Here is a 27112-nt window from a genome sequence, read left to right as displayed (position 1 = left end):
TGCCTTGCAACGATGAACATATAGTCTCTAATTACCACTATGGTCTTGACCAACATTTAAGGAGCAGCACTTTAATTCGGCTCATATAGCCAACCAAGAAGCATTTATAGGAACGTGTATTTTGTAAATGCCATAAGGTGCTTCTTAGTGTTTGTAGATAAGTGCAACACAATAAAACCTCCACATTTTAACCGTAGTCTGGCAGGAGGCTGTCTGTCTCACAGGAAAAGGGGGCTGGTTGGTTTGAAGAGGGAGGCGGAGTTTTTCATGCTGGAAGTTCACAGATTTGTTTCTCAGAGAGGAGCAGAGAGTTTTAATGTGAAGGAGAAAGTGGAGAAGAAACCAAAGGTAAGTCATCTAATCCGATATAACGGTTACTGGTATACAAATGAGCCTAACAACGTCAGCCATGACGCACTAACTTCAACCTTCAACCCGCAGTTTAACGTTACTGACAGTAAAAAACGCTTGGTTGGCACAAACGAATAAGACGGATGTTTTATCACGAGTTTTAGTCCAACTGGCCAACAGCTGCGATCCACTGAAGTACAAAACACCACTAACTAAAACAGACACAAACTGCTGCTGAACTATATATCTGCTAAATCTGGTTGAATATTCTCTGGTTTATTATAGTGCTGCAGACCAATCTGTTATTTTACATTTCAAAATCCTCTAATTTCCTAATTTTCTCCATAGCCTATATTCATGGAGGGATGAATGTTTTATTATGAAAATCTACCTTTGGTGTATTGTTTGTAGTAGGTCTATATGTATAATTAGACTTTTAAAGGTCCCATATTATGGCCATTTTCAGGTTCATTCTTGTATTTTGTGTTTTTACTAGAACACGTTTACATGCTGTAATGTTTAAAAAAAACAATTTTATTTTCCTCATACTGTCTGCTTGAATATTCCTGTATTTACCCTCTACTCGAAACGCTCCGTTTTAGTGCATTTCAACGGAATTGCAACAGAATTGCATTGCTATAGGCAACAGTTTGGGTTCATGTTTACTTCCTGTCAACTGATGTTATTTACATTCACTGCAACCAGGAATAAACTGGGACACATTTAGAATGTTTATGTTTAAAACCGTGTAATCGTCTAAATATTGTATATTTGTGACATCACAAATTGACAGAAATTCTAACGGCTTGTTTCAAACGCACAATTTCTGAATATGGGCTGTGTGTATTTCTCCGTATATGAAGCGCTTCGATACTTTCACAGTATTTATAAAGCACATAAACTTGCTTTATAATATAAAAGACATGAAAATCGTACTTTTTACAATATGGGACCTTTATTTGAAACGCTCCGTTTTAGTGCGTTTCAACGGAATTGCAGCGGAATTGCGTTGCTAGGCAACAGTGTGCGGGTTCATATTGATCTCCTGTCAGCTGAGGCCTGTACTACGAAAGCGAGTTCAACATACCCAGGCTATCTCTTCTCGTTATCTGGCTTCACTAACCCTAACAAACGAGATCACGCTAAGCGGCCCTACGAAGGTGGTTATCAACTCGGTAAATCAACCCAGGAAGGTTTCTCAGTCTGGTTATGAGCGCGTTCACATGAACGGGGCGGTGTTTACAGCATCCGACCAATCACAGTCATGGACATGTCTACAGACTTGCAGATAGACAGACAGGCAGAGCGGCACATTTTACAAAGAGTAAACTATATTAGACAAATATGAAGAATTTAAACACATAATCCAGTAAAAGTAACACAGTTGAAGCTGCCAAATGCAGGAAGGACAGCTGGCAAAAGAAAAAAACTCCCAATATGTGAATGCGTAAATTAACAGCTATTAATTTAAGGGAACACTCAAAAGTAAGATATACTTGTCGAGATATAAATAGCTTTTAAATGTATAACGGATGACTGGATTACACCTAATTTATGCCCACTAATAATATTGTGGAGTGTATGACTATTTGAACCTTCTTTCAGCTGCGTCCCCGTCTCAGGCGGTATGGAAAGGACTCAAGAGGAAGTTAAAAAAAAAATATGAAAATATAATTCAAAGCGGGAAGCACCTACAGCATGCCAGCTGTCCTTCCTGCATCTGTCAGTTTAATCTGTGTTAAACTGTGTTGTTTTTAGTCTGGATTATGACTTAAACTTCTTCGTATTTGTGTAATATTACCATACGATCTGCGCACCGAGCTCTGATTGGTCAGTAGGTGGTGCTTTCATACGAGTTTATCTCTTATCAGGAATATAAACTGCTCCGGAGCAGGTTAGCTGTTCAGCATCAGTTACCATGGCGATCTACCCCCGTAAGAAGTGATCCACCTTTGTAGGATGGAAAACCCTGAAGGGTTAAATCTGAAGTTACCTCGCTAACACCAAATCCTGCTTCGTAGTACAGGCCTCAGGTGTCGTTCACATACACTGAAACCGGAAATAAACTGGGACACATTTAGAATGTTTACGTTTAAAACTGTAAAAATGGTCTAAATATTGGACATTTGTGACATCACAAAATTACGGAAATTACGGAAAATCCTGATGGCTTTTTTTCAAACGCACAGTTTCTGAATACAGGCTGTGTGTATTTCTCCGTGGAGTGAGCGTTTTGATACTTTCACAGTATTTATGCAGCACTTAAACCTACTTTATGATATAAAAGACATGAAAATATCACTTTTTACAATATGGGACCTTTAAAAAAAATCATGTGCTCTTCTAGCCAAAGAATTGTTAGGCTGGTAAATTCTAGTCTCAATACTCCCCACGTCCTGACCTTATCTAACGGAAGGAAACTGAGAGAGCATGAACAATCTCATGACTTTCTTCCTTCAGCCAGCAGCTCTTGGGTTATTCTAAGGACGCTTCCTACAGCTTCCTTTTGACACCAGAGTGAGATGGTTTGCTTTCTCAATAATATGTTGCAACCCTAAAAAAAAAAAAGGAGAAGTAAACACAGATTGTCTAACATGTGGAGAAATCTGCCCAGATGCTGACATGTATTACAGAGCTCAGTGTGGAAGAAAAACAGTTTGTCACTGACTTACATTAGTCTGCGACTTTTCAAACTTTTGGCTTTGCTGTTATCGAGTGGCACAGCCAACCAGAAGGGTTTCCTGAAATAACACAACATTTGTAAATTGCAATCTATGACGTAGTACTGCTGTGTAATCTTGCTGTACAGCTTCTAATATACATTTAAATTGAAATGCACACTTCCATTCTTCTGTCTGAGGTGACCTGAGGTGGGGCTTTGGTCCAGTCCTTTCGTAGAGCGTGCCGCCATGGCTCAGTACCTGGGCTATTTCACCAGTGTGGGCGATAAGCAGCGGCAGCCAGTCGAGTGGGAGGATGAAGAGCTGCATGCGACCAGCGAGGAGCTGAGTCCGGCCACTGGCCAGTTTCCAACTACGATAACCTTCAGGGATTCACTGCAAAGGCTGTACAGCTCCGAGCGGTTCCAGGTATGCCTCTCTAGTCTTCTCCATGCATCTGTTGGTATATCAGTCCAAGGTAACCTCTTCAAATCGCTTGTTTTGTCCAACCATTGTCCAAAACCCAAAGATTGACAATGATATAAAACAGAGAAAAAGCATAAGATTGTCAAATAATATGAGAAGCTGAACCAGCAAATGTTTGTCATTTTACTTGTTTTAGGATTGCACTCTATAACACTGTCAGACTCATGACTGTTTTAAAAAAAATGGATACAAATGGATGACGCTGAACCAGAGATAATGTCTTATTAATGCCATACATTCTTCTTCCTTGCCAAAACCTGGCGCCTACATTACCCACAATGCAATTCAAGTGCTGACAGTACAGTCAGATATTCTGTATGTTATGTTAGTAGTAGCTGATGTAGCCTGTAAGCCTATAGCCTTGATGTGTTCTAACTCCACACCTCCAGATCTACTCGTATTCTTCAGACCCAGCCGACGCTGACTCAAGTGACATCACTTGGGGACATTTGTCAGCCTTTTATGTCTCCCTCTGGAGACTTTATACTACTTTTTCCACATTATGCAGTAGTTCTCCCCAGCTCCTGTAAACAGACTTTGATGTGCGAGATCGGTGCAGTTCCTCTTTAAGTTGCTGTATGAAGAGAAGCACCTTCCACTGGTTGTCTGACTTTGCTTCCAGGTGCTGGTGGTGTGTTTGGTAATCCTGGATGCCATCTTTGTTCTGGCGGAGCTGCTTATAGATCTGTCTCTTATAAAAGTGAATCATGGCCACATTGCTGAGGTGAGACACACATTTGTCCACTCACTCCAGGCACACTCATAGTTCTCATCTATAATACCATTTACTGACACATGAGGTTTGTTTGCAGGTGTTCCACTTCCTGAGCTTGGCTCTTCTCACATTCTTCATGGTGGAGCTGGCTGGGAAGCTGTTTGCTTACCGCCTGGAGTTCTTCCAACACAAGTTTGAGATGTTTGACGGATTGGTGGTGGTGATTTCCTTCGTGTTGGACGTTGTTTTCATCTTCCATGAAGACGCCTTCATGGGGACGGGTCTCCTCATCCTGCTGCGACTCTGGAGGGTGGCCAGAATTATCAACGGTCAGTGACACTTTGCTGCAGTGACTCACTATCAGTGACTCACTATCAGTGACTCACTATCGCCTTTCAAGGTACAAGTGGTATTACCAGACAGGACAGGCCGGGGCTAGCTGGTTAGCATGCTCATTTCAGTAAATATCTCTGCAACACAATACATAGACGAAGAGTCAACACTTTAAAGGTCCCATATTGTAAAAAGTGAGATTTTCATGTATTTTATATTATAAAACAGGTTTAAGTGCTTTATAAATACTGTTAAACTATCAAAACGCTCAATATACAGAGAAATACACACAGCCCGTATTCAGCAATGGTGCGTTTGAAACAAGCCGTTAGGATTTCTGTCCATTTGTGATGTCACAAATATACAATATTTAGATCATTACACGGTTTTAAACATAAACATTCTAAATGTGCCCCAGTTTATTTCCTGTTGCAGTGTATGTAAATGACATCCGCTGACAGGAAGTAACATGGACCCAAACTGTTGCCTAGCTACGCAATTATGTTGCAATTCCATTGAAATGCACTAAAGCGGTGTTTCAGACAGAGGGTAAATACAGGTATATTCAGACAGACAGTATGAGGAAAATAAAGTTGTTTTTTTAAACATTACAGCATGTAAACATGTTCTAGTAGAAACCCAAAATACAAGTATGAACCTGAAAATGAGCATGATATGGGACCTTTAACCTCTTCAACATTCTGTTGAGAATGGTAGTTCATTTTTTGAATGTTTTAAACTAAAATTCTGGCCACATCTTACACTTTGCACCTTTAAAGCAGGACCCTGCTTGATGTTTGTAACCAAACTGTTTTCGGTTGCTATAACTTATAATATTGTGGTTTATCTGAGCTTCAGTAATGTAACCTTTGGCCCTGTTCAGACCTGGTATTAACATGCGTCGTGGGTGATCCGATCACAAGTGGACAGCTCTGAGTACGTCTGTTCACACCTGGCTTTAGAATGCGTCTCCACCTGCGTCTCCAGTGGCCACTTGTGATCGGACCGCCGCTTTTCGTACAGGGTTTCAGAGTATGACGGTTACAGATAATGGATGGATGGATATACCTATATACAGCTTATAATCGTCAGCTTCTGACACATCATGGTAATATTTGTGGTGATGATGCAATGGATTGTATTAAATTGGAAGGTGTTCTTGTTACTTTTTACACTGGCTGGTTGGTAGGTGCCCATGGGGGCCCCTTAGCGGGTTAATCTGGCCCTGGACTTTAGTAGTCCTGGTGGCAAATCTGTGGAAAATGGTCACAACAAATTGTAAAGTGCAGATCTGGCATGTCTCAAAAAAATATTCTGACTTTATTATGAATAAATGATCATATACATTGTATAAAGAGGTATATCACCCAGAAAAACTTATTTATTTGTGGCTAAATAGATCTTTTGGTGAAATAAGTTAAAACAGGGTAATTTAGATTGGTACAGTATATTTGCTTGACATGGAGATGATGACTGTGTTTGAATGTGTTGCAGGTATCCTGGTGTCAGTGAAGACCCGTGCGCACCAGAAGATCCAGAAGCTGAAGGAGAGCTATGACCACCTGGTTCAAAGAGTCACAGAGCTACAGGAGCGCAGCGATAAACTGGTGAGTTTAAGAGTTTATGAAACTTAGGTTTGACTTTTGCAGCCCAGGTAATTGGTCCTATCAGTCACGATGACATTGTACTCAACCAAAGTAAAGGCCGAGGGCTCCGAATGTGGCGACGGCGCTAAAAATAGGTCCAACAGGGAACAAACAAACAAACATGAGTAGTCAGACGATCAGACCGGTTGTGCATAATGCATCTTCCCTTCACAAAACCTTTGGGAATATGGACACAAGGATGTCTAAAATCACAGTACCTCACCATGGCTAAGACAGAAATCCATGATATTTGGGCTAGCACAGTTGAGCTGACAGTGGGTGGGTACACTTTGAATGACTGACTCCTCTCTCTGTCTGTCTCCATCCACCTTAGGAACAAGAGAACCAGAAACTTCAAGACCTCCTGAAGAAGCACGGCATAGACTTATAACTTATCAAGCTAACTGTTGTGGAGCTACTGTTCAGTATCTTTTATATCACGTACCTTTCTGCACTATTTTCAAATTATACATTCCATGATAAACTTGTATTTTAGACCTGATTTCAGTATTTCTACTGCTTGTTTACAAATCCTTAACCGTTACTATATTAAAAGGGAAAATCTTCTTTTTTTGAATACCTGTATCAGTAGATCCATATCCAGGTTTCTTGTCATTATAGTGATGGAAACCAGTTAAAGGGCTGCATACATTGCATTTCTAATGAATGTCAGATATTCAGATGCTACTGGATATCACTCCATAAAGCTACAAGGTCATGGCCTTGATTTCATAGTAAATATTTGAATGATTCCTCACACTGATGACTTGCACATGTAACTAAATGTACATCTGCTAAGTGACATTTAAAAGTATTGTATGTTGTGTAAAAAAAAACAAAAACTATGTCAATAAATGAAGTGATTTCGTTTATTAAAAAAACATTTGTTAAATAATCTTTTTACAAACATCCTATATACATTATTCACAGAATATACAGGAACACATTGATCATACAAACAGTGCTTGTTGTCAAACCAATGAGTATGGTAAATGTTACCCTACACTGGTGAGTGGAGCCCTTATGGACTGTTTGGACAAAAGGGAAGAAGAGTCCTCGTGGGCTGTTCAGACAAAAGGGAAGAAGAAGTCAAAGGGCAGTTTGGCATCGATGGTGGGCGTCGCTCTGTAACCAGGAAGAGCAGCAGCAGAAACTGGTATGAAGGCCACAGAGCTCCTGATTGACAGGATGCTGCTGCCTCCAGACAACATGTCCTGTGGGAAAACAAGACAGTCAGACACAGTAGAAATGATTAGATTCTGTTCTGATTCTGATCTAGAAATTACTAGATCTGTTAAAGTGTCCTGCCAGTATTTATGAAAAAGCGAGTCTTACCAAACTGGTGGTGTTGGTTTGGATTACTTCTTTGATGCTCACAATCTGAGCTTGGGGGTTCACCAAGGATCCATATTTAGTCCATCCGATTTCTAAATGAAGTGACAACGGGATGATGCAACTCTGTGCTTCCTGCAGAACACAAACATACTGCTGGATCGTGGCCCCACAACATAAAAGCAAATATCTCTTACTGTGTTTTCAACTATGGAAACATGTACAGGGTGGACTAACATTGATTTAAAGATCAAAATAAGTAGCACAAATTATATTCAAAAATTATAAGCCACTGTGTCCACCAGCTGATGTTTTGTGATTTTGTTAGGAACACAGATTCCAAAAATAAAATTACTTTTCTGTCAACATGAAGTATCTTTAACTTATTTAAGGGAAAATCCAGCGACCTGAATTTTGAATTAGAATCCAGAGGTGACATGACGTGAAGAGTGATTGATGTCACAGTTTTATTAAAAAAAACACTAACCACAAGTAAATGAGTGAAATGAATAAAGAAAAATAAAATAAATAGATAAATATAAAATAATTAAATAAAAAATACTGATAAAAATACAAAAAAGGAAAACAATGTTCAAAGAAATACAAAAATAAAAAACTTTTACACTTGATGTAAGGACTCCAAACAAACTGTCACAAAAGAAATCGCACTGGAATATTATATTGTGCACATAAAATAGGTATTAATTGCTCCGATTTGGCTTAAACATCTCCAATCAGATTCAGGATTTGATTAGACCTTAGTCTCTGTTTCTGTTTTCAAACTGTGCTCACCCCGGGATTAAAGTTGTTCTCGATTGGCACCCAGTCCAGTGGATAGTCTAACGGGGTGTTTCCAAAAGAAGCCACATACTGGACACGGTTTGGTCCTCTCAGAACATCCAAAAGCACCTGAAAGACCAGGGAGCAGTTGGCAGCATCCTCCAGTCTGCAGGGACAAGACAAGTCACCATCACATACAGTATGTATTTCAGACAACGTGATCAGATTTGAAGAGTGTAAAGAAGTCCTGCCTTAATGTGCAGCCGGACACAGAATCCAGACCGAACAGGACAGGAAGATGCCGATGTGATCCCTGCAGACAGTCCTGGTCCTCAGCGCTGTGGAGAAGAGACAGTGTGTCTCTGGGGTCGATGCTTCGAGCAATCCCCGTGTCAACGACTGTTAAGGACAAATCCTGGGCCTCGTAGCACATCAGAACGTCATCCCCTTCTCATCAAACACTGTCAAAGTAGCCTTACTACTGCTGTCTAAAGACATGATTAAAATGTTAATATTCACACTGATTCCTACCGTCTATAAATCTAAATATAAAGGGAAATCTAGTATCCAGGCCGGTAAAGGATATCCTGCTGTTCTTGTTCCAGATACAAGAGGTAGTCCAACCACGTAACCTGGATTTCCACCGTAGTGGACGGCCACCTCCTGCCGACCCTCCTATTTAATAGACACAAAATACATCACATGCAGTTAGTCTAAAAACATAGCCCACAGCCAATTGTCTTTGCTACTGTTATATCAAAAGGGTCGGTAGTTTAAGCACACTAAGGGTGCTAAGGATGTCTACATCACCGGATTAGATTCTAATACATTTTACAAATCTGCAGTCTCACATGAAGAGAGCCGGTCCACTCACTAGTTTTTTTTTTACAGAGCTTTCAGTCATATCTGACAGTCTCTGCTTTGACCACGGCAGAAGCTTTGTCTCCCCTCTGAACACCATGGTGAGTGTATTCATATGCAGGCGTATACAGGGCTGTAGCCAGGGCAACATTTTAAACGTGGTCCAGGGGCAGCCGTGGGGGGTAGTTGAGAGATTTCCTGAAGTCCAGCAGAGCAGTAGCATCCATCTACTCTTAAAGGTCCCGTATCATGCTCATTTTCAGGTTCATACTTGTATTTTGTGTTTCTACTAGAACATGTTTACATGCTGTAATGTTAAAAAAAAACTTTATTTTCCTCATACTGTCAGCCTGAATATGCCTGTATTTACCCTCTCTGTCTGAAACGCTCCATTTTAGTGCATTTCAACGGAATTGCGTTGCCTGGCAACAGTTTGGGTCCATGTTTACTTCCTGTCAGCTGATGTAATTCACTTACACTGCAACCAGGAATAAACTGGGACACTTTTAGAATGTTTACGTTTAAAAATTGTGTCAAGGGTCTAAATATTGTATATTCGTGACATCACGAATGGGCAGAAATCCTGACAGCTTGTTTCAAATTCAGAGTTTCTGAATACGGGCTGTGTGTATTTCCCTGCGGATTGAGTGTTTTGATACTTTCACAGTATTTATATAGGACTTTAGCCTGCTTTATAATAAAAAAACGTTTTTATAATATGGGACCTTTAAATGCATAGTTAATATGTCTGATTCTCTGCTGCCTGTATAGCATTTCCTCCTTCTTTCTCTCAGTCTAAGACTGACTGATTGAGTCTGAGGACCCTATCTGACACCTGGCGCACAACCATCATCATTGCTAGTTTCAAACCAAGACAGCTGTCATTTTCACGCCCCGGCGCACACCTTGTGTAAGTAGGAAATGTATTTGCGCCAATCTGTGGTTGCAAGTACATGGGCGAGTTGGTCTTAAAATGAGGTGTAGTTAGGTGCTTTGTTGACACATTGCTATCTTCAGGCAGTAGAAAGCCACAGAAAAGGACTCGCTTCTTCAATTTGCTGAATCCACCATTTAAAAAGCAATGTGCCAATGTGCGGGCGCACCTGTCTTTTAAAGGAAATGGGAGATGCCACTCTGATTGGTTTCATTCATGTTATACCTACTACACCCAGCAGGGTCTGAAATTAGCACCCAACACCCGCCAAATGCGGGTAAATGTTGGCATTGGCGGGTGAAATCATCAGGACACTTGCCACTTTGTCAGGCAGGGAAAACCCTAGAGGTGAGAATAGAGAACCGTAGCTGTCCTCTTTCTTGGCATCGCATCCCTCCGTGACTATCGATTCCTCTTTCATTGATGCTTTCCGTCAGTTACGCTGCACAATGACGCACCCTGTTTTCCCCCTGATGATCATGCGACAGTGTGATCAACAAACCTGTGTTGAAATCAACAGGATGAGAGTTAATAACAACGTAACCTGTCAGCAGCAGGTGGGCAGCAGCACAGTCCTGCTTGGTTAAATAGCGGAGATAGATACTAACGTTAACGGAGTTGCCACTCAGTTGTTATTGTTATGAGGCGTTCAAAGTTTGCTCAGGAAAAAGGACTATTATTGGGTGAAGGTAAATTACAACGTTATCATGATGTGTTCAAATGTAATCCCGTAAAATTGAGTTTTTGTGCGAGAAACTTGAATAAATCCAGTTGTTTGAAGGAGATGTTTTCACAACAATATAAAAATAGATATTAAAGAGAGAATTATGACCTGTTTAACTTCCCTAACAACTTTCCAAGATTTTTTCAATCAATCAAAGCAAATATTTAAATATTCATAATCATTTGAATTGTGTGTTTTTATGCAAATAACCACTATAGATAACAATAACAAAGTACAGTACAGTACTGTGTACACTACCCTCCCTCCACGGTGAACACTGTAATTTACCATGTATATAATGTTTTTTTGTGTAAAATATATCGAACATTGAATGACATCAGATCTAAAATGTTATTCCTTCATTTATCGCAGAGATTTCAAAAGTGGCAGATAAAATTTGCCTTCCACAGTGGCAGGTAGTGAAAAAAAGTGAATTTCAGACCCTGCCTTCACCTATGATTAATTAAGAGACTAAATCCAACCCTTTTGCCCCTTGCGCCTTACTTTGTGCCCAGATTATGCGTCGTCTAACCAGCAAATGTAGAGTTGGACACGCCCTAAATGCACTTGCACCATGCACTTTATACCATTCGCTATAGATTATTTAAATAGGTTCCCTGAGACACTGGAGATGTGATTCTTTGGCTTTATTCACTCAGATCCTTCAAAACAAATAATAAAGCCAAATACTAGCTACTAAGTATATCACAGAAAAGTTGTAATAAATGTGTTAAAGGGATAGTTTGGATGTTTTGAGGTGGGGTTGTATGAGGTACTGCTCCACAGTCAGTGTATCACCTACAGTAGATGGAGTTTGGAGAAGAAGACAGGAGTACCAGCACGGGAGCAAAGCAATGTAGTGCTGTGGACATTTGCAGCAGAGAGGCTTATTTAGGCCGCAGATTTGCTATTTCAATGTCAAGGTGAGGAAACTGAAAAATGTTCTTTTAGTTTCAATGACTGAGATGCAAAAAAAACCCTATTAGACTGCCCTCACAATGCAAATTTACCAGCAAGGACCCAATCCCTCCCTTAGGCTATTACATCATTTAGTAGTTCTGAGTGCAACATACAGAAGCACTACAAACATTTTATCATCTAGAAAAAAAAACCTTTGGTGACTAACACTCCACGATACATAGACAATGTCTTGTTGAGACACTACCTGGACAAATGTGATATGGAACTCCTGTTCCAGGGACAGCGCTGCCTCACGGACAAATCCAAGTACCAGACACACCGTCACATTCACTATCTCACCAGCTGGGTTGTACCGAATCACATAGGCAACCTACGGAGACAAAACAGTCTAATAGGTCCAGCAGACAATGATTTTTATTTGCAAGAGTTTTCATTCTATGGCCACAATTTCAGCTATGAATCCAAAAATACAGGTTCAGACAGTCATGTGTTGGAGGTCTGGTCAACTCACCTTCAGCACCACATTAGCACAGAGGGTTGGATTCAGGAGAACAGGGTTGAGGTTTTCTCCACCGCTGATCTTTAGCTCTGTCTGAGTCCCATCAACAGACTGCAGGATGACTGAAGCCACCTCCACAGGAACAACCTCCAGCAACGTCACAAACACCCACATTACTCAACTCTTATTAACATTTATTTCACCCAAATGTTCTTCAGACTCATCCTGTGCGCTCATTTACAGCAGTTTGTTTACTGGTTGGTCCAGACTGAAATATCTCAACTACTAATGGATGGATTACCATGACATTCACGTTCTCCTCAGGATGAATTATAATACGTTTTGTGACCCTCTGACTTTTAATCTAGCGCCACTATCGGGTCAAACATTTAATGTGTCCAATACCTTGGTTTATGACCACACACTTGCTAAATTAATGATATTCCCAACAGCCTCAGCTGTACTTTGTGTTCAGTGCTAGTTGGCATATGTTAGCACCCTAAACTATGATTGTGAACATGATAAAAAAAAAAAAAATGATGCCTGCTAAACATTTGCATGTTAACATTGTTATTGTGAGCATGTCCTCACAGATAACTGCCCATTTGTCCGACAGCCCGTTATCCTGAAAGCAAACACCCACCGTTGCGCCAAAAACACTCACTCTCCCTGCAACAAACAGAAGCATGTGGCTAATTATTATGCAGAATTATATTTTTCCGATTTCTTTGTTTCCTACTGGCAAAGGCATCCGTCCTACTCTGCCTCTGATTGGCTGGTACTCGTAGCCTTAGTTGTGTTAGTTGGTTAGGTTTAGGCATGAGGAGAGGGAGTGGTTAGGGTAAGAATATCAGGGTAAGCCAATCAGAGGCTGAGTAGGACGGGTCATGCCTTGCTATGGCAGAAAAAAAAAACATTTTGCATAATAATTAACCATGTGCTTCTGTTTGTTGCAGGGAGAGTGTGTATTATTGGGAGTATGTTTTCAGGATAACAGGCTTTTTTCAGACTATTGGGGTTTCGGGAATGATGGGCCATCGGAATAATGGCACGGCACCTTTGCATGGCTGATGTGAGTACTTAGCTCAAAGCACTGCTGCTTGTTTCAGTGTGTTGTACCAGCATTCCAGCCCGCCATTAATTTCCATTGGCGTCTATTTTTTTTTTTTTACAGATATCTTATCATGGGCATTAAACGTTAAAAGCAAACAGGGTGTTCCCTGTGGTGATTATATATCTCAATCAAGTTTCAAGTCCCCACTGTTTGTTTTTCATACCATACTAAAATGAATCTATGGATGGTAGGAAAAACCTTTCTGAGAAACCACCAGTATAGTTTGATTAAATAGTTTGCAGTAATGTAAAGCAAAAAGTAAAGTGTGACAATAACTGAATACTTCCTTCTTCTTGGTAACTGAGCATAAAGTTGTGAGAAAAATGTAAAAGTGTTTTTTCCTGTCCTCACATTGCAGCAGTTAACCTCAACTTGTTGTCTGTGCTAACTTATTGCACTATGTGCTGTGTGACAAGTTGTGTGTCTATTCTTTGCGCAAAAGGAATGTCAGTGTCTTGCTAAATTTCCTGGTTAGGCAGGGGATGTGATGGCGTGTGAAAAAGAGGCAGTGTGACTATATACACATATATGAAGGCATTCTTTTGTATTACATGTGTTTCAAGAAGTTTGTTATGAAGTTGTGGCATTTAACCTGATTTAACCTGACTTAAACGGTTAATCGATTATCACAATAGTTGTCAATTTAATTTTGTGTCGATCGACTAATTAACTGACAGATCGTTTCAGAGTTAAACAAAAAAAGTAGGCGTACTTACTGCTGCATCTTCAGTCTTCCCCTGTAGAGTGGAAAAGATTACTTTAACATCTTTAAATTGACATCAGCTGATTCTCTTTTTGTAGTTTCTCTGTGTTTTAAGCATTTCCAATGCAGTAGCTCATTCATCTTGTGCGTTTGTACAAACATCCACGTTACGTTTTTTCTCTTATCCAAAACACTTTCCAGCTACCTCCAATATTTCTGTTAAGAAGATAATAGCTGGAGCAGATTCAGAAAAGAAGGTTAACAAAAGGGAACTCAGTTATAACACTTCAAAGAGTACTTGAGTTATTAAGTGTTGCACTTCCATAAAGTTAGGGAACTCACAAAAGACTTGAATCAGGTAAATCAGGTGGATTGCTCCTTTAATCCCAGTATATCTCCTGGAGTACATTAAACATCCCTCACTGATGATGTCTGAGAGTGTTTGAGGGTGGACAGCAGTGTGCGGCAGAGTAAACTTGAGACTCACAGCAAAGAGCCGGATGGTGGTATAGGTGTCCATGCGGAGGGCCGGCAGAGTGCTGCAGTTCTGCTGCAGGACCACACGCCGGGAACAACGACTGCTCTGATCCTTTAGGAACGCTGGGGAGACAAACAGGAAAAAACTAAAGCAAAAACACGCACACAAAATGAAAAAATTATATTCCTTTAAATTCTTTTAAGCATGTTTGAAATATGAAATTACAATACGACGTAAAGAGGAATATTTCCTAAAATGTCAGACTCTTTGAAAGCTGTGGATTTGAAAGAAATATTTAAAAAAAAAAATAATGGCATACAAAAGATGAAATAATCTTAATATGATTACATAAAAGCATGAAGGATTTTCTCTGAAGTTTCTGAAGAAGCATAACTACAACACTCCTGTTACAGGGTATAATTCAGACTTATCAACCTTTACTGGGTTTGGCTTTTATTTGTGTTGTACTTTGCATCGTGTATTATGACAGCAGTCATGTGACATGTCCATGAGTGCTGGTCAAATCTTAAATATAACATTCATAACAGTGTTGTTAGAAGTTGTCATAACACTGTTGAAGTGTTCAGCAACTACAGTTTTGCATACGATTTGCAAATGTATTCCAGTAATTTAAAGTCAGTTCTTCACATTATGCATGGTATGGTGTTTATGGGGGTGAAATGTTTACAAATCTTTCTATTTCTTATCCTAACAGTGTTTCAGTGAGGATCAATTGAAATCAGTCACTATCTGTCAAAGACTACCAAATGTAACAAAAATTAAGCACATTCAATTTCAGTACACTATATGAACCCAATTCAGCTTTTATACTTGGGAACCTTTGTATTATGATACACTACTTAAACCTTGTGCATCACTAGGGACGTTTTGGGCTTTTTAGTTTTTAATTTTTGATCATTTAGGCTTAATGGATATGGCATACATTTGTGAGGTTTTTTATGTTTTCTTTTCTAATTTTGAAAGATCAACCTCAGCTCCTATAATAAGTCTATAATAAACAGTGTAGCCAAAATACAGACACTCAGACCCTTAAAGGAACAGTGTGTAACAATTAGGGGGATCTATTGGCAGAAATGGAATATAATGTGTTTGATTTAGTGTATAATCACCTGAAACTAAGAATCATGTTTTCGTTACCTTAGAATGAGCCTTTTATATATATATATATATATATATATATATATATATATATATATATATATCGGACTGTCGGAATGTAACTGATATTACTGAGTCAGTTTGCTGACTTAATAACTCTACTTGTGCTACCATTACACTATGTTTTAGCATTTATCATTATCCCATAATAGTCACACAATTGCCGCAGTGACACCATAGTTCAGCAAAAGTGACACAGTCCCATCTTCCAGTGAGTAGGAGTTACCTGCAGGACTGGTGTCCATACAGTCAGCAGTGAGACCAGGAGCTGGCACCCAGAACATCCCTCTCTGTCCACTCTCTCCTGCTGTCACCATCACATCGCCATACTGAAACCATTAACCATCAGCACAGAATGAACATTGCTATTGCTTCATGATAATTACAAATAAACAAGTTGAGAAAAAACAGAGACAGATTAACAGTTAAAACAGAGACTCGCCTGGTATCCAGACGAGGCCTGGAGCTCTGCAGTGGATACCTGACCACTGTTCTCCTCTGAGCCAAAGATAAAGCTGGTGAATTCTTTAAAGAGTGAGTCAAAGTTGCTGTCAGCTGGCAGAACAGGAGGGGGATGAGATAATCCATCAACACCTAGACAGAACAAATAGTCAGCAACTGAGACGGACATGGAGATGGAGAAAGAGTTTGTGACATGGCTGCATACAGTTCGTGGTCTATGTCAGCCTACAAGTGGCCATACAACAATATTCTGTATAATATATTCTAAAAATTGGGAAAATTACACCAGTTTTATCCTTTAAATTCAGCATCAAAGGTATAGTTTGAATGTTTTGATGTATGAGGTACTTCTCCATAGTCAGTGTATAACTACAGTAGATGGAGTTTGAAGAAACAGACAGGAGTACCAGCATGGGAGCAAAGCAATGTACTGCTGTGGACGGAGGCAGCAGCTAAACGGATTCTAGACACCTAAAAAAAAGGCCCACGCAGATCACATAGGCAGAACACAAGAGTTGCTGGTCTACTGCTGCCTCGATCGGTAAGCTTATTTGTTTTATTGTGTGACTTTGGTGTTTTAAGGGGTTAGTTCAGATTCACCAAAGTCACACAATAACACAAACAAACTAACCGATCAAAGCAGCGGTAGACCAGCAACTCCTGCGGTCTGTCAGGTAAAATTACGTTTCTGTCAAAGGAGTCTGGTGGCTTTGAAGAGAACATAGATGGATATAAGAGCTTCAGTTCCCCGTCAGAAAGGGCTGTCTGACAGCAAGGTAAAGCAGTGAAAATATTATAAATATAGCGCACACTTAAACTGATATAGATTTTTTAGGTGTCTTAAATGCGTTTAGCTGCTGCCTCCGTCCACAGCAGTACGTTGCTTTGCTCCCGTGCTGGTACTCCTGTCTGTTTCTACAAACTCCATCTACTGTAGGTAATACACTGACTATGGAGAATAACGTCATACTACTATAAAATTCTAAAGTATCCCTTTAAGTAATAAGCGATATTTTCTTAAAAATACTTTATTCATAGGTCGTTTCTAATCCAAATGAACACCATTAATGACTTACGGTTCTGCGACTGAATGCAGAAGATGTCATAATTAGTCTCCTTCCGGACAGACGACTGTAGCTCGGAGTAGCCATCTACTGTGCTCCCTAAAGAGTAGGATGCTACGTCGTGGCTGCAGAGCTGCTTTTTGCCACTGCAAACAAAAAAGAAACATCAAAGATGAGCCTATACGTGTACTGTATGTAGACAGATGTTACTTTCATGTGTAAACCTGTCCGAAACATTAAACTGAGGAGTCCTATTCATACTGATACAGAATGGAAAAGGAGTCATTAAATATGACCAGAAGCAAGCATGTAATTCAACATAAATGTACAAGTAAACTGTGCCTTGTGAATAAAATCATATTTCAAATCTTTTATATGAATTCAAGTCAAACTGAATTAATTTACTGTAAATTATAAAACACTGGCCGGACTCGTAGAAGTGATGTACTGCAGAGAGAACCAGACCTTTATTTGAAACAGTTTTATTACAGACATGCCTTTATTTCTGATTTTCCCTGTTGCATATTTTATCATATTTTATGAAGAGGCCTCCCTGTTTTCTGATTTTATCCTATTTTAACTTGCTGTTAATACAAACTCAACACTTCCCATGTGTTTGCCTTTTTGCCTTGATTAATTCAACATAATGTACATTACCACAGCATTAATTCCAACTAGAGTCATGTCACACATAGTGTTTTCAGCCACTTCCATTTTGCTTCGCTCCATCTATGTATGTTGAGCTACTGTCACTGAAACAGATATATTTCACATTCAAAGCCTTCCAGGGACTCAAAGGGCTTACTGTAATCCCTCCCTAGTCCTCTAGGCTTTTAATTTGAAATGTGTTGAAGCGGTGACTTAACCATATACTCGAGAGTGTAAGTGATTGTAATTAATTTGTGTGTTAAAAACAGTATTTCTGTTATTAAAGAGAAACTGAGCAGCAGAGTGGTGAGTATGACATGACTGTGTTGTTGTACTGATGGAATTAGTGCGGTGTAATGAACATCACACTGAGCTTTTAGAGTACAGGTGATTCTACTCCTCCTCATAGTTTTTTACCCAGCCGTTACTTGTCCATGCTCAGCCATTATTTCAATAGTGGCTTTTGAGAATTGACAGTAAATGAAATCAACTGCCTTTTCTGTTTCCTTACAGTTTTACTTACAGTGCCAACACTTTGCAGCTCCTGGATACTTATGAATCATTGGGACTGAAATTTATGAAAGAGGCTAGTATGCCCCCCCCCCCCCTCCCTCCCCCCCCCCCCCTCCCTTTGGACCAGGTGGGAGACTTGCCTGATAGTGTCCACTGAGCAGCCGGTGAACAGAGCCACCTCCTCACTGCACGCTCTGTCACAGCAGCAGTTGATGTCACACACATCCTTGTGCTCGTCACAGGGACACAAGCTGTCAACTGAAAAACACACATCAGCTCAGGTTAGACAGACATCCTCACAACAAAGCTCCTTTATCCAACTTTCTCCATCTTATTGAGAAAACAGAACATTAACTCAACAAACCTACCTATCTTCTGGGCTATCTGACCGAGATATATGACCTCAGTGTGGTTATATGCTGTGTGAATATACACTGATCAGCCATAACATTGGGACAGCATGGGGCACCCTGACCGGTCTGTGGCTATGCAGCCCCATAAGCAACAAACTGCGATGCACTGTGTGTTCTTCTGACACCTTCCTATCGGAACCAGCATTAACTTTTTCAGCAATTTGAGCTACAGTAGCTCTTCTATTGGATCGGACAACACGGGCCAGCCTTCGCTCCCCACGTGCATCAATGAGCCTCGGGTCTGACCCTGTCGCCGGTTCACTGGTTTTCCTTCCACTTTTGGTAGGTCCTGACCACTGCAGACCGGGAATATCCCACAAGAGCTGCAGTTTTGGAGATGCTCTGACCCAGTCATCTAGCCATCACTATTTGTCCCTTTGGTCAAAGTCACTCACATCCTTACGCTTGCCCATTTTTTTCTGCTTCCAACACATCAACTTCAAGGACAAAATGTTCACTTGCTGTCTAATATATCCCACCCACTGCCAGGTGCCATTATAACGAGATAATCCATGTTATTCACTTCACCTGTCAGTGGTCATAATGTTATGGCTGATCAGTGTACATTACATGGCCATTATGTGTCTGCATGTGTATGTGAGTCATTCTATAATTAGGGGTACATTTCATGGCAACCAAAAAGTGAATAAGTCAGTTTTCTTTTTTGATAAATAATTTAGTTGTTACCATAATATACCCCCTAAATGTGCTAAATTCATAAATTGCCAAGCTTAAGTTCTAATGTCTTTTTAAATATTTTAATGAAAACAAACATTTTATTCATTATTTTGTCAACTGTGTTACAGACAAACCTTGTGTCATATAAAACATGAATGAGGTACTACATATTTGATAACACATTTGTTTGAAGGTTTTAGAGTCTATTCACCAGAGGTTTTTAAGGTTGTCTGTGTAACTGATTTGAAAATATATTATACATTTTACAAAGCTATGCAGGATATGTCCCAGTACCTGTACATCTATGATATGGTTGTGTGTGCAGGTGGATATCTGAAAGAGCAGATGTGTATGTACAACTAGTTATTACTTTCTATATTCTTTATGTATAAATAGTTGTAATGTTCACATATTGTTTGTGTACTTAGAAGCATGTAAAGTATTTCTTCAGTCAGACATTTGAAATGCTGGTATGCAAACATAAAACAAATGTAGCCTACTTGTGGTATTTTAGACCTCCAACTTCCACACCAAACTCCATGTAAAAACATCTCGATTTAAGGTTGTCATCAGAGGAACACTACTTGATGTGATTTAACCTATGTTACCTGGCACTACAAGAACTAACTAACAGAGTGTAAAGCTAAGCTGGATAGCTATTTAATACAATACTAATAATTGAGAATAGTACCGTTAGTGACGGGGGTGAGCAGGCGGCCGGAGACGGGCAGCGGGTCAGCGGGCACGGTGGGCAGGACGAGCTCCTCTGTCGGCTCAGCGGGCACGGTGGGCTGGACGGGCTGCTCGGTGCTGCTGGAGTTCGGTGTCGAAAGGACAGGCTCCTCGGTCGGCAGGACGGGCTCCTCGGTCGGCTCAGCGGGCACGGTGGGCTGGACGGGCTCCTCGGTGCTGCTGTAGCTCGGTGTCGGTGTCGGTGTCGGCGTTGTGGAGTCAAACTCTGTCGGCTGTGTCGGTGTATAACTGTCCGTAACGTCGTATGTGACGTCCTGGTCACCCGGCGTCGTACTCAAGTTGTCGCTTGTTGTGTTTTCGTTCGTAGTGACGTCAGTAAACGAGAGGAATAAACAGAATAGTGTTGAACTGGACCAGAACACAGCAGCTGACACCGCCATCTTTGTTTTAATCGTTGCTATGGTTCTTCTTCTTCTTCTTCTGTTCAGTAAACGGGTTCGTGCCTTTAATGAGATTTACCGCCACCTGCGGTCCAAGCAAGGGACTGGCGTTGTTGTTCCTGCATGCAGTGGAGGCAGAAGAACTAAAACACTAAAACACTGGAGGAGCTACTCTGAAAGCAGAGTTTTGCAAGCCACTAATTCCCCCTTCACACTGGAGGAAGTTGAACTACAGCAAAGCTACACTATGGAGAAATCTAGTTTGGTTAACCACTAAGATATTTAGAAAAAGTGGTTCAAGATGAAAGCCCTTTATTGTCATTGTGTAGTACAACGAAATTAGATTGTGACAATCCCATAGGTGCTAATGAAAAGATAATACAATAAAAAAAGAGATAGTGCAATATAAATATAAAAAATATAAAAGATTATACAATATAAAATATAAAAATACAATATGTATATTGATGCGATGACAGTTGCCAGATTACAGTTTTGCCAGATTATTGCACAAAATGTCCGTCAGAGTGATCAGCATGTTATTGCACATATCCATAACAGTAGATTTACAGTATTTACGTTGCAAAAATGACACAAAAGTGACCAACGTGTTATTGCACATTTACATTGCACGTGTTCAACTCAGACAGAGGAGACGTCAGAGTTCAGGAGGTTTATGGCAGTTGGAAAATAGCTGTTTTTAAGTCTGTTTGTGCGTGTGCGGATTGATCTGAAGCTCAAACTACTTTGTAAAAAAAAACATGACAGCAAAAGATGTCATTCAATTGAGTTTATTTCAAAAAGTGCCCACTTGTTCACAGGACATTGGCCTACATAAACCTTAAAAAAAAACACCCCGTTCAAAAAATATTTAACTTGCACCTTTTTTAGACCGTTTGACCAACTTCAGCTGTGGTCTAAACAAATAGGGCCTATTGTCTCACGTGTCAGTTTTGTAACATCTGACTTGTACAATCTTAACAACTAAAGCAGTCTTCAACTTGCTGAAGATGATGACGCTGTCGCTGTGTGAGCACTGAGCAACGGACGCTCTTTTGCACATGCAGGCGCTATACAAAGGTCAAAGGTCAAGTGTGGTTGTGGCTGCCAGACTCATAAATTTATGACTTTATTCTCATAATACGACTTTTTTTTTCTTGTAAACCTCTGACTTTATTCTCATAATATTACAACTTTTTCTCTCGTAAACTTATGATTTTATTCTCGTAATATTATGATTTTTTTCTCGTAAACTTATGACTTTAATCTCATAATATTACAACTTTTTTTCTCGTAAACCTATGACTTTATCCTTGTAATATTATGACCTTATTCTAGAAATCTCAGATTTTTTCCCCCTCAATTTGTATTTTACCATTGCTTCTCTCTTGTACAATGGATACTCCACTGTACAAGAGAGAAGCAATGGTAAAATACAAATTTTAAAAATCAATACTTTACTTTTATGGCCCTAGATTTTTTGTATTTTCAGGAGTAAATTACACAAAATTGGGAAAAAAGTAATTAAACTACTTGAATCACTATGCAAATATGAATGTAGTTGAACTACCAGCAAGCTACTGCAAAATGTAGTTAGTTTAATTACATGTAGTTCATTAGTCCCCAACACTGCATATCATCACCTCATCAAGATGTGTTAGCAAACAGTTGTCTATTTACACATCCGAGTGCTTGGAGACTACATGTAAGGGTGTTTAGGTTTAAAAGCTCTCATAGTGTTATCTAATTTAGGCTACCTATGTGTTAAAATGTCTAGTTGCAGTGTTTTGGTATCCACAAGATGGCAGCACAGGACAGTGAAACACAGGAAGACTTCAGTTTACTGGAGTCATAATCTCTTTCCCCCGGCTTTACTTAAAGAGACGACAGTGATATCAATTTGCTGTATTTACTACAAAATTAATATGCTGTGTTAACCTGACGTATTGTGCTGTTTTTGGTGGAAACTTGTCCTGTAATTGTTCATCTATATTTATGATACAGGATCATTTTAGTAAACCTCAAACATTTTACATTTAATTATTGAGTGTTGAGTTGATGTAGGTGAGTGGAAGAGTAGTAATTTCATACATAAGGAAAGAAATTATATTATAATGAGCATCATCTGTGTATAATATATATATACAGTATATGCTTATTATAATATAATTTCTTTATAGAGATAGATAGATAGATAGATAGATAGATAGAGGCAAAAAGAAGAAAAAGCAGAAGAAAAAATAGAAATAGATAGATAATAGATCAATTGGATAGGAAGAATGTGAAGTAAAACGATTGGACGATTGGAACTTCCGCTTTAGCTTTATAAGTCACTCTGATTGGTCGGCTGATCCCACAAATCAATTTCATTTCATGTGTGCGAGCACTACAGAGACCTTAAGATCTAAAATAAAGCATCATATTAAGTCTAGACCAGCTGGTAAAACAAAGGTGTGGCATTCCAAATTGTAATCTATCAGTTTATAACATGTGTTATTATAAGAGATATTCACATATTTACAGTGAACTAGAAAACAGAGAAATGCAGTAAATCCTCACATTTGAGAAGCTGGAACCAGAGAATGACATGTATTTTCAGTTGATGCATGACTTTATGCATATGAATTAATTGATTATCATGTTTTTGGCAAATATATTTCTGTAGATAAACTAATCAACTTCCCTCCATAGTTGCTAAATGCTCCACCATGTTCACCAGCTAGTCTCTAACTGTGTCTGTCAGCAGGTGGTGAACAGCGTTTTCACTGCCTGCTACTGCTGCTGCTGGACACCAGGATGAAACTGTAAATTTACGGCCGTGAAACCAAAACAATGAGCTAAAAGCTGCTGAAACGCTCTGCAGATAATACACTGTAGTGCTGACCCCTTTCACAATCATTTGAAATATTGTTACTATAAAGATATTGATTAATGAAGCTTTAATTTATGTCCACAGAGAAATCAAGAAATCAAGGTATATCTGAGTGAAAGTGACATAATCAGACCAGACTATTAAACCAGGTCGCTACCACAGCGTTGCGAGGTCTGGGAGTTGTTGTCTTACAACTTTAACCCTTTCACAGTGTGTTTTCAGTTCATGAATGTTAAAGGGGAACTACACCCATTTTTCAGATTCATCCATGTTATTCCTACGGTCTAAGACAGTCCAAAAATATTAGAAAACATGAACAACTCTCTCCCAAAAAAAACAAAACTAGAGTGCTAAATTTCAAACTTGTGATGTCATAGGGTATAAAGTGTGAAGCTGCTCCATTGACAATAAATAGGGAAAAGATGTTCTAGATGAAACTGAGAGCACGCAGGGGAACGTTCTGAGTATATGGGTTCATTTTCTGTTTCACCACTGACAACACTACAATAGAATAAAGCTCATTCGGGTATAAAAAAGAACATGCTGTGGGTCTCCCATTCATCGTCTATGGAGCAGCTCTACACTTTATGCCTGATGACATCACAAGTTTGAGACTTACTTCTCTGGTTTCTGGCTTTGAGAGAGAGGAGATCATGTTCACAAATATTGATTGAACCTTCCATGGAAGTAACATATTGGAATTCTACATTTGGTGTTGTTCTCCTTTAAATGTAACATTTTGGTCGCTTTTTTTGATCGACGCTTATTCAGCGTTTGGTTGTACTTAGCTCCACCCAAGACACCAGTGACGCAGTGAAGTAGGTACAGTAGGTAGACAGGCAGGCGCCGGTTGTTTTTTGTCAGAACATTTGATTTATTGTCGGGATGTAAAGAGAATTCCAACAAATACAACAAAAAAAGAAGAAGATAACTAACCCGAGCTTTAAATGCCATAAATAGGTGCTTCACAAGAGTCATACACTTCTACATTTCAGTTTGAAATCCAATAGTTTTGGAGGTCGCCTGTTTAGCCATCCTGGTAAGGACGGACACTTTCCTGCAGCTAAACAGCTCAACGAACCTGTACTCTATTTCCTTTTTATAGGGCTCTAACACACACACAAACACACACAGATATTATCCTTCAATTAAACAAACAACGAGCGACCTCAACTACAAAGGACAAACGGGGTGTGTCACCTTTTCTCGCTCTCCTGATTCAGATCTGACTCCTTGACCTCTGACCCCTTCCTGTCTTTCTCTCTCTCTTCTCTCTCTCTCTTGCGTAGCTTGTGTTTCCTGTTACATTACCCCCCCCTCTCTCTCTCCCTGCACTGTCTCCCACCACTCACACTCATTAATTAATTCTCAATGGCCATTAAGGCGGCGTGGGCTGGACCACTGATGAATATATTCAATCTGAGTCTTTGTGGATAATATCCAACATGTCAGGGGGAGGCACATCTGTACTGGATGGTAATGTCCAAGGTGTGTGTGTGTGTGTGTGTGTGTGTGTGTGTGTGTGTGTGTGTGTGTGTGTGCTGGGGCATGGTCATTGAACGATGAACACAGGTTATCACAAGGTCACCACCTCAATTGCATTGCATGTGTTTGTGTGTGTGTGTGTGTGTGTGTGTGTGTGTGTCGTTGGGTGGCAGTGAAAGGAAGGAAGTCTAATTAGAGCATTAATTAAGAAGCAAACGGTTTATTGAATAAATCCCGGGGTCATTAACAGAACACACAGCAGCCAGTCGCCTCCTCTCTGTGTTTTCTCCCTCTGCTCTGATGTCACGGTGACAACGCTGCTGTAACTTTGAACTAATAGACCAGGTATACCTCTGATGAGCTCCGTGTTACTGAGAGACTTTTGGACCTCTCAGATGTCATAAAGAACCAAAGTCATGACTTCATTACTTCCTGTCTAACTGGTAGCTTCTGGGACTCACTTCAATCTCTCATAAAGAGTTTTTTTTCATCGGTTTTCTGTACACTGAGGGGGTTGGCTACTATCTGCAGTGAAAAAACAAAATATAAAGGACCTGGAAACAAAAGTGAGTCGAGACGAGCCGAACCATGCAGTGGAAATGAGGCATCAAAGTCAGGTTTTAGGTTCCTATAGCTCTGGTCATCATTTTATCAGATATAATAAATTGTACTCACCGAGTGAATTGCTGAGTTCTGGGTACACAGACTCACTCATGCTGTGTGCCCTTCACTATGCTTTGCACCACGTACCACTGCTTCACAGGAAACAGTGTCCTTAGCTGTAAATCTGCTGTATTTCTGCCTGCCTTCAACTGGCTGTAACTCACAAAGCATGTGTGCGTGTGTGTGTGTGTTTGTAGTGTATCATGTCCCAGTGCTACAGAGCACCACCTCTGCTCCTCTAATCCTCTCGGCCTATCCCTCTCTCTGTCTCTGTCTCCATCTATCCGTCCATTTATCTGTCCATCTCTCATCAGGTCATCGTCTCTACTGTTTCTGCCTTCAAACATCACCCCTCCCTTTCCGCCGAGACCGGTGTCCTTCACAAGCACACGTGCACAGATCACAAACAGTTTTGCAGAAGCCTTGGGCTGTATCTTCAGGGTTCTGAATCTACACTTTGATACTTGGACTGTCTCTCTATAAAGAAATACATTTCTAAAAAAGTAATTCCTCTACTGGCTCTTGTGTAGTATTCTGCAAAAAACCTTGAATCTCTGTCACATATATACAAATATGTTTCTGCATAAAACAGTGATTGTAAATAATAAAAAAAGAAAGAAAATGCAGTGATTCAAATATTAATATTATCTGGACATTTTGTCTATATCTTTCTGGATCTCTTAATCCCTTATTCTGTCCACTTCCTCCGTCTGTCAGTCTGTCATCTCTCTGTCCTGATAACATCATGTTATCTACTCTACCAAATTAAAACACCAGCCTTATGCCCTTCGCTGACACATACCTCTGTGTGTCTTTGTGTGTGTGTAGGTCACAGTGTTGCCATTGTCTTGTAACAAAGGTCGGGGAAGGTGGGGGGCACGAATACACGAGACACAATACTTTGATAGACTTTTAATGTTTACTTTCTTTAGTTCTAGTTTTAGAAAAGTCGTGTTACCGCAAATGTTATAGTCTTAGTACTAAATTGTCTTGTGACACAGAGTGGATTTTTTATTCCCTCGTGTATTTAGGCTGTGTGTTTTCCCTGTTTCAGTTGTCAGGTCGTCTGCTTTCTTTTCCGTGTGTCTAGCGTTCAGCCCCGGTTCTGCTTGTGGATTTTCTTCCGTTTCAGCTGTAAAATACTTCATCGTTAAATAATTGAACTCTGCCTCCTCATCAGTTATGCTGTACCCGGATTCCAGAGATTGTGACAATACCCTTACTTTCATTCTTTTTTGCAAAGAAAGAAACTGGAAACTGGAAAGAAATCCAACGTACGTAGAGTCATTACATGCTCAACAACAGGAGTCATCTATTTAATCAAGTGTAGCTGCACTAAGGCTTATGTTGGAATGACAACAAGAGCATTAAAAGTCTGTATGGCGGAGCACCGGTCAGCTATCCGCAACAATAATTTAGATAACTCAATAGCAGTCCATTTCAAACAGGCAAATCATCCAATAAC

The 27112-nt window shown here is 39.9% G+C and overlaps 2 protein-coding genes across 2 annotated transcripts; one reads left to right on the top strand and one right to left on the bottom strand.

Moving 5' to 3' along the window:
* The first annotated feature begins 175 nt into the window (after positions 1 to 175).
* Positions 176 to 7072, top strand: hvcn1 (hydrogen voltage-gated channel 1). The gene is made up of 6 exons (XM_037780883.1): positions 176 to 348; positions 3212 to 3440; positions 4120 to 4221; positions 4310 to 4541; positions 6040 to 6152; positions 6526 to 7072. The coding sequence occupies exons 2-6, from the start codon at positions 3261 to 3263 to the stop codon at positions 6580 to 6582; spliced, it is 684 nt and encodes a 227-aa protein (XP_037636811.1). The 5' UTR covers positions 176 to 348; positions 3212 to 3260; the 3' UTR covers positions 6583 to 7072.
* On the bottom strand, positions 7047 to 20691 carry LOC119494758 (tectonic-1-like). Its single transcript, XM_037780882.1, has 14 exons — positions 20186 to 20691; positions 18544 to 18661; positions 17255 to 17388; positions 16159 to 16310; positions 15943 to 16045; positions 14547 to 14659; positions 14073 to 14093; positions 12255 to 12389; positions 11988 to 12113; positions 8890 to 8978; positions 8555 to 8692; positions 8316 to 8469; positions 7527 to 7658; positions 7047 to 7405 (listed from the first exon to the last, which is right to left on the bottom strand). Exons 1-14 carry the CDS (start codon positions 20625 to 20627, stop codon positions 7259 to 7261), a joined length of 2004 nt encoding a protein of 667 aa, XP_037636810.1. The 5' UTR covers positions 20628 to 20691; the 3' UTR covers positions 7047 to 7258.
* Between the last annotated feature and the right edge of the window lie 6421 nt (positions 20692 to 27112).

Source organism: Sebastes umbrosus, chromosome 9 (assembly GCF_015220745.1).
Source record: "Sebastes umbrosus isolate fSebUmb1 chromosome 9, fSebUmb1.pri, whole genome shotgun sequence".
Taxonomy (NCBI): Eukaryota; Metazoa; Chordata; class Actinopteri; order Perciformes; family Sebastidae; genus Sebastes; species Sebastes umbrosus.
This window is presented reverse-complemented; position numbering and strand designations above follow the sequence as displayed.

Coding starts and splice junctions, on each gene's coding strand:
- hvcn1 (XM_037780883.1), top strand. CDS start 3,261: ATGGCTCAGTACCTGGGCTATTTCACCAGTGTGGGCGATAAGCAGCGG. Junction 4,222..4,309: donor ATCATGGCCACATTGCTGAG/GTGAGACACACA, acceptor GTTTGTTTGCAG/GTGTTCCACTTCCTGAGCTT. Junction 4,542..6,039: donor GGTGGCCAGAATTATCAACG/GTCAGTGACACT, acceptor AATGTGTTGCAG/GTATCCTGGTGTCAGTGAAG.
- LOC119494758 (XM_037780882.1), bottom strand. CDS start 20,627: ATGGCGGTGTCAGCTGCTGTGTTCTGGTCCAGTTCAACACTATTCTGT. Junction 14,094..14,546: donor CCACCATCCGGCTCTTTGCT/GTGAGTCTCAAG, acceptor TCCACTCTACAG/GGGAAGACTGAAGATGCAGC. Junction 8,470..8,554: donor GTGTCCGGCTGCACATTAAG/GCAGGACTTCTT, acceptor TTGTCCCTGCAG/ACTGGAGGATGCTGCCAACT.